General features: G+C 38.6%; 1 protein-coding gene across 3 annotated transcripts in view; it reads left to right on the forward strand.

The window, feature by feature from the left end:
• The window catches only part of SLC25A26 (solute carrier family 25 member 26), a 141201-nt gene that overhangs the window by 13968 nt on the left and 113201 nt on the right, over window positions 1-14032 (forward strand). For 2 of the 3 annotated variants that reach the window (XM_059940151.1, XM_059940150.1), the window contains exon 3: window positions 1536-1645. The exons of the other annotated variant lie outside the window; for it this stretch is intronic. In XM_059940151.1, coding sequence (XP_059796134.1) covers window positions 1536-1645 — 110 coding nt within the window. The remainder of the gene's footprint in view (window positions 1-1535; window positions 1646-14032) is intronic. 3 annotated transcript variants of the gene reach the window in all.

The raw sequence follows: 14032 nt of genomic DNA on the forward strand, positions 1-14032 counted from the left end.
ACATCTTTGAATGGGAGATGCTGGGTCAAAGTGCCAGTGTTTCAGAAATGGCCTTTCTGTTTTTCTGCAAATTTTTGGTGAATTGAAACTTTTTACGTGGCACTTTAAACAATTTTTGCTATTGGTTAAGGTTCTAGTCAGAGTACAGTGCACCAGTGTAACATTCAGCGGCTTGTAGACTTTTTAGAGAACGTATTGTGCAGGGGTTATGGAAGGGACTGAGGGTCGAAAGAAGAGAGGAAAAGACCTGTATTCAAGACCCTTACTCCATGTTTAGAAGGGAATGTAGAAAAACCATAGTTTTTTGTTTTGTTTTCACTCCTGGGGGGTGGGGGTGGGGGTGGGTGGGTGGAACGTGTAGCAGGTAGAACTTAGAGCCGAATGCGACTGGAGATATTCTAGCCCATTTAGTGAGTAGGCCAAAGTAGGAACAGCCTAAATAAGAATCACAAGTGGGAATTGGGACCTGCATTAACTATATACAACTGCTTGCATGGTCATTACTCATCCTGGGACAGTGTGCCTCCTCATTTGGCCTGCTGTTTGTTTGTTAGCCACTGAGGGGTGTTTACAAGCTTGTTGACTTTAACTGTGGAGAACTGATTTTCACTACCAAGCTCTTTTCCTGAGTGTTTCAGACTTTACTGTGACATGTTCAAATGCCCTTCAAAAGATGAATTTGCCATTTATTTATCTTTTGTGCCTCACCTTTTATGTGAGTGATGAACATCTTTTTATTAACAATACATGGCAAGTCTTAAAGCCTTCCTGTGCAGCTAAGATTAGTTCATGGTGATAGGGGTAGCTTTTTAGAGATTTTGATTTCCAGTTTTAATTCAGTAGTTGATTGTTTCCTTGATATAAAAGTGAGTTGATGTGGTAAAAAGTAGCCATGGTTATTTTGAGTAACTAGCAACAAAGCATTATGGAATAGATGTTTTATTTAGTTAAGATATGTGTTTGCAGTTTTAACCTGTCTAGAAATCATTGTAGTTGATTATTTTATGACCATATATAAAGATATTTTGGATCACAGAAATTCATATCCTTTTGTAAAAAACTTAACTAAAAAGTGTTAAGTGACTTATCAGTACAAATTGGTAAATGCCAGGTTAGCTGTTAGGCTTCCTCAGGGCAGGGATCATGTCATCTGCATGTTTGTAAGTCCGAAGTGAGGCATGTAACATGGGCTCAGTCAAATCTGCAAGAGTGAAGGGGTGGGGGTGGGGGAATAGTACATATTATTATTTTATCTTTATATTTATTTATAGCTATAAATATATACATATATAATATATAAATATGTACATATATAATATATGTATATATTATATAAATAATTATATTTTTAGAATTTATTATTTGTATTTATTATTTATACTTATTTATTTATATTACTTATATTTATTATTATCTTCATCTGTTATCTCATAATTTAATAACTAGAGTTGTAATATTTTTTCAAGAAACATATCTCTTAGCAGTTTGCATATATATTTAAACTTTGTGAAAGACTGGTTTGTTTTAAATTTCAGCTGCTGCATTTTTTATCACCTATGAATATGTGAAATGGTTTTTGCACACTGATTCATCTTCATATTTGATGCCTGTGAAGCATATGTTGGCTGCCTCTGCTGGAGAAGTGGTAGGTAATAAGTTATGTGTATAAAATACTTCAGAAATGCAAAGTATGCAAATATCTTCAGTACAGGTATTATTTCATTTCATTTTTAAAAGACAATTGTTTTTTAAATTATGAAAGTCATATATCCCAATAAATGTAAATGGATTAAACATGATAGTTGAAAGACAGTCTATATAGGATGAAAGAAAAATCCAGCTATCTGCTATTTACAAGAGACACACCTCAAACATAATTATACAGAAAGAATAAAATTAAAGAGGTAGAGGAAAATATGCATGCAAATTTTGGTGGCTTCATATTGGGTCAGCATAATTGAGCTGGAACTCTATTTCCTAGAACTCCCTTTCCAGGAGGGTTCCAGGTTAGCCTGGCTACAAGAGAAAATTGCTCAAGATTTGTAAGGTGGAAGTAAAGCAGCGGTCATGTTCATGCTCAGAAGGTTGGTGCGAGGTCAGGCACTGTTGCAGTTCATACACCTCATCACTGATCTGTTGACTTCAGGCAGCAGTCAAGCCTCCAGCTCCTCCAACTCTCACTGGGTCTTCTCCTTCATCTTCTCTAAATTTTGAGTCAGTTGTGTGGGCTCTGTCGTGAAGGGTGCCAATTTATGCTGTAGGTCACCCACATCATTGAGATTGGTGAGGGAGAATGCGAGTTCCAGTTTGTCCTTGCTCTTCCCCATTTCACATCCATGTTTCCTTCCTGATTGCATGCCTTCTAAGTTTCTGTCCCAACACCAGATGCAGAAGCAACAGTTCTACATAAGTTGCTTAACCAGCTCCCACAATTACTGTTTATATCCCATTGTATAATGATATGAGGAACAATTCTCCTGGGAGATGTAGTAAACCTGAACCTGGACTAAATAGCATAGTCTCAAAATATAAAGCAAAATGTTGCTAGAATTATAATGAAAAATGAATACAGTTATTATCTTCATTGGAGTTATTCACATCTATCCGTAAAAGTCATAGGACCAGGCAGGTAACTTGTTAAGACCATAGAAGATGTGAACAACACAATGGCAAGAATGGTCTAATGGATGTGTATGGAGTTCTGCACCTAACTGCTAAAGATTATTGATTTTTTTCAAGCACACTTGGAACATTAATAAAAGTGTGTGACCCAGTAGTCCACAAAGCAACTTTCAACAAATAATGTAGAGATAATGTCATACAGATCATTCGGTGTCTGATTATAATGAAGTAAAATTGGAAAGCAATGATGAAAACACAGGCAGTCCATCCCTCCAATGTGTTTAAAAAATTATCCAACTCTTCTGTAAATAATTCATGAGCCAGTAAATCATAATGTATGTGGTAAAATATTTGTAATTAAAAAATAATACAGGAATATGTATTTTTTCTAAACTAACACAGAGAAGAGTATAATACAAATAAGAGCTTTCCCACCCCCCTCACCCATTTACCTTTCTCCAGTCCCTCCTGCCTACTACTAATGGACAACTTCAATTAAAATTATTTTTGTGTATCCACCCAGAAATTGTCCTTTACTATTGTTGCTTTCTTTTTTTTTTTTTAAAGGATTTTTTTTTTTTTAATTTATTTATTTTTATTTTTGGCTGTGTTGGGTCTTTGTTGCTGCACGCAGGCTTTCTCTAGTTGCGGTGAGCGGGGGATACTCTTCATTGTGGCGCGCGGGCTTCTCATTGCAGTGGCTTCTCTTGTTGCAGAGCACGGGCTCTAGGCGTGCGGGCTTCAGTAGTTGTGGCACACGGGCTCAGTAGTTGTGGCTCACAGGCTCCAGAATGCAGGCTCCGTAGTTGTGGCGCATGGGCTTAGTTGCTCTGCGGCATGTGGGATTCTCCCAGACCAGGGCTTGAACCCGTGTCTCCTGCGTTGGCAGGCGGATTCTTAACCACTGCGCCACCAGGGAAGCCCCTACTATTGTTACTTTCAAATCACATTGTCTCGTTTGTTTGTATGTATGTATGTATCTATCGATCTGCCTATCTCTCTATCTAGTCTATCTTAATAATCCCAGAACGTTGTTAGGGGCAGGGTGCATTAACAGGAATGGACAAAAAAGTGAAGAGAAGGGTCTCGGTTTATAAGTCTTTTATCATTTTGTCAAGTAGTATATATCGTTTTTCATTTAATAAAGTAGTGGTATGTATTTACATTAGGAAGTTAGAAAAATGTATCAGCCTTTATAAGATTTACATAAGAAACAACTGTGATATATTGCGGTTTTGTTTTCTGTGCACTATTTTCCTTTAGAAAATTTGGATGAGAATCTACAAACTGTTTTGTAACCTAATTTTCTTCTCTTAAGAATATGGTGAATGAGGGTGATGAAAGAGAGAGATTGCACTTTATGGAATTCCCTGGCGGTCCAGTGGTTAGCACTCTGTGCTTTCACTGCCCAGGGTGCACAGGTTCAATCTCTGGTCGGGGAACTAAGATCCTGTGAGCTGCATGGCACGGCCAAAAAAAAACAAAAAAATAAAAAAAAGGAGAAAACAACTAAAAAAAATAATAACTGTTCTGAGATGTAATTCACATAATGTATGATTTATCCATTTAAAGTGTACGATTCAATGGTTTTTTGCTGTACTCACAGCTGCAGCCATCGCCGCAGTCAGTTTTAGAGCATCGTCATCGCCCCAAAAAGAAACCTCGTACCCATTAGCAGTCACTTCCCATTTCCCCCAACGTTCTCACCTTAGGCAACAACCACTGACCTACTCTGTCTCTGTAGATCTGCCTATTCTGGACATTTCATATACATGGAATCCTGCCAAGTTTCTTTCTGAGGTGATGAAAATGTTCTAAAATTGACTAGGATGATGGTTGCACATGTCTGTGAATATATTAAAAACCATTGAATTGTATCCTTAAAATGGATGAATTTTATAATATGGAAATTCTATCGTATTAAGCTGTTAGAAAGGAATAAGAAGAGAATATTATGAAAACCATATGTGAATAAATTTGACAAATTCTTGAAAGATAAAAACAAAAAAAGTGGAATCCTACAATCTGGTCTTCCGTGACTGGCTTCTTTCACTTACATTTTCAAGATTTCATCCATGCTATAGCAGGTATCAGAACTTCGTTCCTTTTGATTTGCAAATAATAATCCATGTGGTATAGATATACCACATTCTCTTTATTCACTCATCAATTGCCTATGTTTTTGATTTTCTTGGATACGTACCTAGGAGTGGAAATATCGGTCATATGGTAACTTTATGTTTAACCCTCTGAGGAACTGGCCAAGGCTGTTTTCCGAAGTGGCTGCACCATTTTACACTCCCACCAGCAGTGTGTAAGAGTTCCAGTTTCTTCTGCACATCCTTGACACCACCTGGTGTTACCTGTCTTTTTAATTATAACCAACAAATAGATATTCAGTGGTATCTTATTGTGATTTTGACTTGCTTTTCCCTGGTAACTAATGATTTTGAGCATCTTTTCATGTGCTTATTGGTTATTTACATATCTACTTTGGAGAAATGTCTATGCATCTCCTTTACTCATTCTTTAATTAGGTTGTATTTTTGTTAATAAGTTACAGGAGTTCTTTATATATTGGCAAAACTTTTTCCCATTCTGTGCATGTTTTTCACTTTCTTAATGGTGTCCTTTGAAGCATAAGTTCTAAATTTTGATGATGTCCAGTTTATCTGTTTTATCTTACATTGCTTGTGCTTTGATGTCGTATCTAAGAAACCATTGCCTAATCTGAGATCGTGAAGTATTTATACCTATGTTTTCTTTCAAGAGTTTAATAGTTTTAACTCATATTTTTAGGTCTTTGATCCATTTTGAGTTAATTTTTTTATCTGGTTTGAGGCTGTGGTCTAACTTTATTCTTTTGCGTGTGTATATCCAGTTGACCTAGTGCCATTTGCTAAACTATTCTTTACCCATGGAATTGCCTTGGCACCCTTGTCAAATACTAATTGACGTAAAAGTAGGGTTTATTTGTGGACCCTGTTCTATCGATCTCTACGTCTATCTTTATGCTAGTACCACAGAGCCTTGATTACCACAGCTTTGTAGTAAGTTTTGAAATCAGAAGTGTGAGTCCTCCAGCTTTGTTCTTCTCTGTCAGGATTGTTTTGCCTCTTCTGGGTCTTTTGCATTTTTATGTGAATTTTTTTTTTTGGCCTCACCTCACGGCTTGCGGGATCTCAGTTCCCCAACCAGGGACTGAACCCGGGCCATGGCAGTGAAAGCCCGGAATCCTAACCACTAGGCCACCAAGGAACTCATATGTGAATTTTAGAATGAGCTTGTCAATTTCTGCAAAAAAGGCAACTGAGATTTTGATAGGGATAAATAACATTGAATCTGCAAATTAATTTGGGGAGCATACCATGTTAACAGAAATGCTTAAATTTTCCAATCTATAAACATAGGCTGTCTTTTCATTTCTTTAGGACTTCTGTAATTTCCGATGTTTCATAGTTTCACAGTATACGTTTTACACTTCTTTTGTTAAATTTATTCCTAAGTAATTTATTCTTTTTGATGTTATTGTAAATTGAACTTTTTTCATTTCATTTTCAGTTAGTTTATTGCTACTGTATAGAAATAAATTCATTTTTGTATATTGATCTTGTATCCTCCAACCTAGCTGAATTCATTAATTAATTAGTTCTAAAGTTTAGTGGATTCTTAAAGATTTTCTGTGTACAAGATCGTATCATCTGCACATAGAGCTAGTTTTACTTATTTCTGTACAATCTATATGTCTTTTATTTCATTTTCTTGCCTAACTGCTCTGGTTAGAAGCTCTAGTACAGTGTTGAATAGGAGTGGTGAGAGTGGACATCCTTATCTTGTTTCTGATCTTAGGAAGAAAGTATTTAGTGTTTCAGTACATTTTCTGTCTTAAAGGGTTACATTTTGTCAGTGCCTTTTGTTCATCTGTTGAGATAATCATGTGGTTTTGTTCTTTATTTTACTGATACGGTGTATTACATTAATTGATTTTCAAATGTTAAACCACTCTTGCATTTGCAACCCAAATGTTAAAACTCACTTGATCATGGTATATAATACTGTTTATATAGTGCTAGATTTATTTACTAGTATTTTGTTGAGGACTTTTACTTTATTCATAAGAGCTACTGGTCTGTAGTTATCTTTTCTTGTGTCTTTGACTGGTATTGGTATTAAGGTAAAACTGGACTCATAGAATGAGTTGGGAAGTGTTAAGATAATTTATAAATTATTGTAAAGAAAAGTCATATTAATTATATCATTTTGGTTGATGAACACATATCAGGTACTAATATATTTGGACAATCCAGGAGAAAAGGAATTATGGAGGAAAGAATCTCAGTTTTAAAGAAAAGCGAGGGTCTCCCTATTCATGTGATAATTTGAATTGTTGAGGTTATGATATGTAATATGGAAAAAAAGATGACCTCTGGTCCTTATCTGCGTTTTTGCATTTATTTATATCTGGGATATATATATAATTTTATACTTTCCCGTTACTATACAATGAATTTTTTTTTTTTTTTTTTTTTTAAAGATTTATTTATTGATTGATTGATTGCTATGTTGGGTCTTCGTTTCTGTGCTAGGGCTTTCTCTAGTTGCGGCAAGCGGGGGCCACTCTTCATTGCGGTGCGCGGGCCTCTCACTATCGTGGCCTCTCTTGTTGCGGAGCACAGGCTCCAGATGCGCAGGCTCAGTAGTTGTGGCCCACGGGCCTAGCTGCTCCGCGGCATGTGGGATCCCCCCAGACCAGGGCGCGAACCTGTGTCCCCTGCACTAGCAGGCAGACTCTCAACCACTGCGCCACCAGGGAAGCCCTACAATGAATTTTTGATCTAAGAAATCATTTGGATGGTTCCTTGAAGAGAATGTTGAAAGAAATTAGACTGAAAGACACTAAATTCACGGAAGTGTTTTCTATAAAACTTCCTTTTGTCATTGGTTTAAAAATGATTTTGTAGAACCCAAGCTAACTCTGGATTAAAAAAAAATTGCCTTCATAATTTACTGAACTTTTTAGTGTGATGGGACTAACAATGTATTAATTTTAGAGGAGCAAGGAGCATAAAGTAGTAGTTCCTTTATGAGCCAGAGACCCCTTTATGAATCTAGTGAAACCTGTGGTTGTCTCTGCAGGAAAGTGAACATACGGACAATTTGTGTACAATTTCTGGGAATTTTCATTCCCCCCCACTCTTACCCGAAGTAAGGACTCCAGTGCTTGAATTCTGCCTAAATATTGGTTTAGTCTGCGATTTAAAAGCAATTTATATTTAATTTAAAAAAATCTTTGATCCTATTATCCTTGGTTTAGATTGTGTTTTTGTGATTATGTTCTGACTTTAGAACCTCATTGCATGCAGTTATTTTCGAGTATATATACTCAAGAATAGCAAATGGTGTGTCAGAGTTTCAGTGTCTCTCAGCTTGTAAAAATTCTGTCCCTTTGACTGCTCTTGCCTCTATTTTAGAATTGCCTGTTGCTTTGATTTAGTTTAAATATATCCTCGTAAGTTCAACACTTGGTTTACGTTTTCTCTTACATTGCTGAGAGCAAGCAGCAAAAAGAACTTGGCCACTTTTTTTTTCATTTCCCACAGGGCCATCTTGCTTGAAAGCTGGTTTGCCATGTTGGAGGATAGACTTTCTTCAATTTATAAAATTTCTGTCTCTTAGACTTACGAAGAATATATAAAGTGGTATAATTAAATAGGGCAAAGGATAGCTGTTAGATCGGTCATGTTAGTGATGCAGCTTTTGATTTGTAGAAAACACTGTATTCTAATACGTTAGTATCTGTAACTGGTATTTTTTTAAAAATTGGAGCCTTTTAAATGTAATATTCTGTGTGAAGTCTTGGGCATAGAAAGTGGCGTAGGTAGACTTTAGAGTTAGGAAATAGGTATCTGTAAGACTGGAAATAAATAATTCTAGGACATTCTTATATTTATTGTGTCTCTTATGGTTTCCATGGTCCCTTAGGCAGTAAGGCCTCATGTCAGATGCCTTTTTATAGTTTCTGTGATGCCTGGAGAGCCTTCAGAGGAGAACTGATCAGCAGCAGGTACATAGATGGAGGATTTCACCTGTGAAACATCTCTTGATGTTGACTTTATTTGATTTTAATTCAGTTACAGTTTAGTATGCTAAGAATTTTGTTAGATTTATGAAGTTTGTGAAATGTTGTTCTGGTGCTCCTGTAATCTTTAAACTTTCTTGAAAAACTTCCTGCGACCATTCAGTATCATTGTTCTTAATAAATGATTCAGACACGTACCTACTGCCTTTCTGTTTTAGTAATTTGCTTTCAGTTTCATAGAGCATACATTGGTTGCAGATTCAGCCAAGTGTGGTCACTGTAAGTAAGAGAAAGAAACAGATGAATTTAAGAGAAACAAATAAAAAGGAATATAAAACAAAACATTTATAGCTGTCAGTGATCAGAAAGGTATAAAGAGACCTAGAGAAAATCAGATATAGTTTAGTGCAGTCATTGTTCTGTAACACATTTGCGCTGATATAAGATAGTTATGTTGCAGACACATTCCTTAGAAACAATACTGTATTTTTGTTGGCATTGAATGTGTCCACAGTTACTTTGTTGTAGTGATGGTAAGTGTGTGAAACTTAGAAACAAAAGAACACTGCTGTAATAACCATTCCCTGTAGCAGCAGCTTGATTAAAAGTTAATGACAAATCAATAAAACTATAATTACAGGCTTCTGCCTTATGTTTGTGATTTGGAATACAGTAAAATCGATCAAATAAGATTTAATATGTAACAACACTGAGAAGAGTCCCATTTGTGCCATTTTTATTAGGAGGTTTGCTGTACCAAATCTCTAAATCCCTGCCTCAATTATCTTACAGCTCAGTTTTCATCAGACACAGAAAAAGCCCTGTGAGAAGTAGAATCTGTAATTATATCAGAAGGGTTGGGGTGGGTTTACTTTAGTATAACAGATGGTATAACATTGCAGTGGTAGTGATTTTTTTTTTTTAAATTAATTAATTAATTAATTTTTATATTTATGGCTGTGTTGGGTCTTCGTTTCTGTGCGAGGGCTTTCTCTATTTGCGGCAAGTGGGGGCCACTCTTCATCGCTGTGCGCGGGCCTCTCACTGTCGCGGCCCTTCTTGTTGCAGAGCACAGGCTCCAGACGTGCAGGCTCAGCAATTGTGGCTCACGGGCCCAGTCGCTCCGCGGCATGTGGGATCCTCCCAGACCAGGGCCCGAACCCGTGTCCCCTGCATTGGCAGGCAGATTCTCAACCACTGCGCCACCTGGGAAGCCCTGATTATTTTATTTTATTTTATTTTTTTTTTCAACTTCAGGATTTGACTTTTCCTGGGTCTTATCCTACTTATGGATTTAGTTAATATTGTTTTCAGAAATAGAAGAATTATTAAAATTTCTTTGCTGCTAAAATGGCCCCTGTGAATTTAATGTGCTCATGGGTGATGTCTGTGGATGTCCTTACACCCATAGATGCTGGTAGATTTTTCTTTCCAGTCCTGTTCTAACTTGGGATTGAGAAAGCTAGGAACTCAGCGATACCATGTTTTGTAAATGCTCTTCTGACAGCCTCTAACAGTACTTCTCCACACAACCGTGTGGCCCAGGGAGCACCTACTTTAGAATCATTTGCCTGGGCAGCAGGTTACAAATAAAGATTTTTGGAGGTGGCATTGTGGGCCCTGCATTTTAAACAAGATTCCTAGATGTTTCTGGTGTTCAGTGATATATAAGCACCACTCATAAAGGGTTATCAAAAATTTTGATTTATACCCCAATGGTAAATATTTCTATTGAGTTGACTTGGCAGTCATGTGCATAAGAATATTTTAGTAGGTGTGGAGCACATTGATCAAAAGTGTGATTCCTTTTGTCTTCCTCAGAATTACATACTTTTAGGCCTACTAAAAAATCCTAGTTTAATAAACTGGTTAGTTTTGAGGGTGGCAGTGTACTGCAGTCATTTGAGGGGCTCGTTGAACATCAGAATATGGGTTAAGCAGGTCGTTTTTATTCAGCTTCCCCACTGAATTGGCTGCTTGGAGGATTAGATTCATTGTTATCAGGAGTGTTATCAGCTACACAGCATGGGGCATGTGTTACTCATCGTTGTGTTTTCCCTAGCAGGGATTTAAGTTCTTTTTAACTATGCTGTTAATATCATGGTTGAAAGTGTATGTGTAGTGTTTTTCATGATCTCTACTGGCCTTTTCTAAGAACCACTGAGCAAAACAATAGAAGAAAGGTTAACAACTTTTGAAATGTTTTTCATCTTTTGAAATGATCATGATGGGTTTCGAAATATCCATAAATTAACAGAGAGGAACTCTCATTTGCACTTGTGTTAGCAGTTTGTCAGACTCTTGTGCAGTCGTATAATTGAGTCAATGGAAGATAAGTGGAGTGGAAAATAAGATGGGCATCCCTGAAGTGCAGTGTCACTGTCAAGTCAGAAGGAAGCTCTCAGGAATGCTGCAGATGAAAATGCTTGTGTGTGTCAAGATGCACGGAGGCGGGAGGGTAGAGACAGTGCTAGGAAATTCGCTGTACAATCAGAAGCTGCAACCGAACTGTTAGATACCCAGCCACACTCACACAGGCACTTTGCTTTCTGATGCATCTAAGCACGTGCCTCTCCCGAGGGGGCCTTGTGCCCTGTTCTCCTATCTGTTCATTTTCCGTTGTGCCTGGGAGCCTTTTTTTCACTTCAGAACATTAAGTACGTAAGGCAGACAGACTTTGTAATTCCTTCCTAGGAATGCTAAATTATAAGAATTACACAAAGAATTTTCTACAGAATTGCGAAAAATAACTTCCTTTCCATTGCCTTTCCTTTGTTATGTCCTTTCCCCACTTGGACCTCTTTGATTCCTTTTATATCAGCTGCTTTTGTTCAGCTCCTCTTAGTTTCCTCCACCACTCTTGTTGTCCTTACCTGGCAGTGTGGATTTAGATCTTAAGACGGCCTAATGTGTTCTCGGCACTGAGGATAAAATGACAAGATACCGCCTTTAGAGACTTGCAGTCTAGACTGTGCAGATGGGCATGTAAGTATGGAAGTACACTAAAGGGTTACAGGTATTTTAAGAAAAGTACAAGAGCCTGAAGGGAAGTGGATTAGAGTGGGTGGATGGGTGTTGATTCAGGGAAGGCCTCAGAGAATAGCTAGTCCTTGAGCTGTGTTTTGGAGGATGATTGTTAGGCGGGCGAGTACAAGGAGGGCTATTGAACTTAGGCAAAGCCCTTGTTAGACGCTTTCAAGCTCCATGTGGAGCACAGATGTGGGGGTCGTCCGGAGGGCTCCGCCTGCTGTGGTGAGGTTTTGGCTGTTACCCCTGAAGGGCTGCGCAGGAGAGCACCGCTGGTTGGTGTTGTAAGGACATCCTTTGGCAGCTGTGTGGAGGTGGGCGTGGTGTGCGAATGGAGGGGAGGAGACTATTCTAGAAATCCTGAGGAGAGAGAGATGACTGGAGCCTCCACTGAGGCAGGGCAGGGGATGCAGAGGGAGAAGGTGAGTTGACGAGAATCAAGGTGGAGGTTCTTCCTTTAAAAGCCCTTCTAGCAGCGTTCCTTCAGTGCGTCTTTCCTCGTGGGTGCCTGCGTCATCTCGTCGTGTGTCTGTGTTGTGTGCGTGCTTGAGCTTGCTGTCGATCTCCTGAGCTCAGCTCAGAAGCACACCCCAGCCCTCCAGCTGTCCCGGCCCTCTGAGCCCGAGCTGACAGTGGAAAGGGGAGGAAGAGGAGGAGAGAGAGGGCAGGACCTGGCAGGACCCCCGTGCGGTGATGATCCTGCTGGTAGTCCTTCATTAACGTCCCCGCATGGATGTGCTGAGAGGTTTTTCGCAGAGGCACTTGTCAAGGAGCAGCTTACCCACCGTCCCTCCACTTTCCTGATGGCTTCTTTCTCCAACGCATTTCAGACTGTTTTCTGTTGTGTGGACTTTTTCTCTCTGATGTGGTATGCAGCATGCCTTCAGGTGGTGTTGACTCATGACCTGGGCCAGTGCGTTTCATTGATCATCTTGTGTAGTTAGTGCATGGGAGGGAAGGGGAGCTCCGTGTTGGCTTTTTCTTTAAGAGCAGTGTCAGTTTATGCTACGCAAATTAAGGTTAGCTTTATAGAAACAATGAGTATGATTTTCGTGTAGGATGATGAAGCTGGAGAATCCAACTTAAACCACAAGAATGTTACTTGGTCAGTACCACCCCTACACTGTTAATGGAAAAACCAAATACTTCTCTCCAAGATGAAGTTAAGATCAACCGCTTCTGTGGGAGTCTGCACTTTGTCAGTGACAAAACTTTATTTTTTAACATATTATCTTGTTAAGAGTAGGGTTCTTGGTAGCATAATGAATTAAATGCCAGTGTCACAAATTTGCTTTGGTTTGTAATTGAATACTTGTAGATATATGAGTGCCTATTATATATCTAGCGCTGTGATTGGTGCTAAGAAACAAAGAATAAGAAATTTTGATCCCTGTCCTTGAGGAGTATATAAAGAAGTTGGATACATTTATTAAATAGATAGAGAATATTTTGAGGACCTCTGAAAGGAGGCAGCTTTGGTCCTTTATGCAAGCTTACCAAGCTGTTGTTTTCCTTATCTTGAAAAGTCGGGTTAATGCTACCCCACTCACAGTTCTTGTAAAGCTTAAGTGATACAGCACTGCTAAAGTGCTCAGCCTAGCATCTGATACATAAAGTGTTCATTAAGTGTTGGTTCTGGTCCCATGTCACACAAATTGCTGTTCGGAGCACATTTTTAGAATTTTATAGTTTTAGGAAGGCTGTCAGTTCAGAAAATGAAGAAATTGAAATTCAAAGAAGTTTAGTGCTGCACACAAGGTTTCCCAGCTGCTGTGGACGATAAAACACCATTGCAGAGTGAATAGTTAGACAAATATTAGACCTTCACTTTCTATTTTTTATGTCATCTTTTAAAAATGGCAGAACTGATGCACAACTGGAGATGGGAGGTATATTACTTGGGTAATATTAAGAACTCAGATCACTCTGGGTTTCTTAAACTAATAAGACAAGGTCAGGATTCTAAAGCTTGCCTTTGGTTACATTGGTTGGGCAAAACAGCGGCCCCCTGAAGATGTCCTAGTCCCTGAAACCTGTGGCCATGTTACCTAACATGGCAAAAGGGACTTTGCAGATGTGATTAAGTTGAGGATTTTGAGATGGGAAGATTTTTTTTTGCATCATCCAGATGAGCCCAGTGTAATCACAAGGCTCCTTATAAGAGGGAAGCGGGAGTGTCAGAGAGGTTTTAGGATGTTAAGCTGCTGGCTTGAAGACGGAGGAAGGGGCCACAAACCAAGGAATGCAGGGGGCTTCTAGAAGCCCCCTTGATTTTTGCTCCCTTAGACCCATTTTGGACTTCTG

Source organism: Balaenoptera ricei, chromosome 11 (assembly GCF_028023285.1).
Source record: "Balaenoptera ricei isolate mBalRic1 chromosome 11, mBalRic1.hap2, whole genome shotgun sequence".
NCBI classification, from domain to species: domain Eukaryota; kingdom Metazoa; phylum Chordata; class Mammalia; order Artiodactyla; family Balaenopteridae; genus Balaenoptera; species Balaenoptera ricei.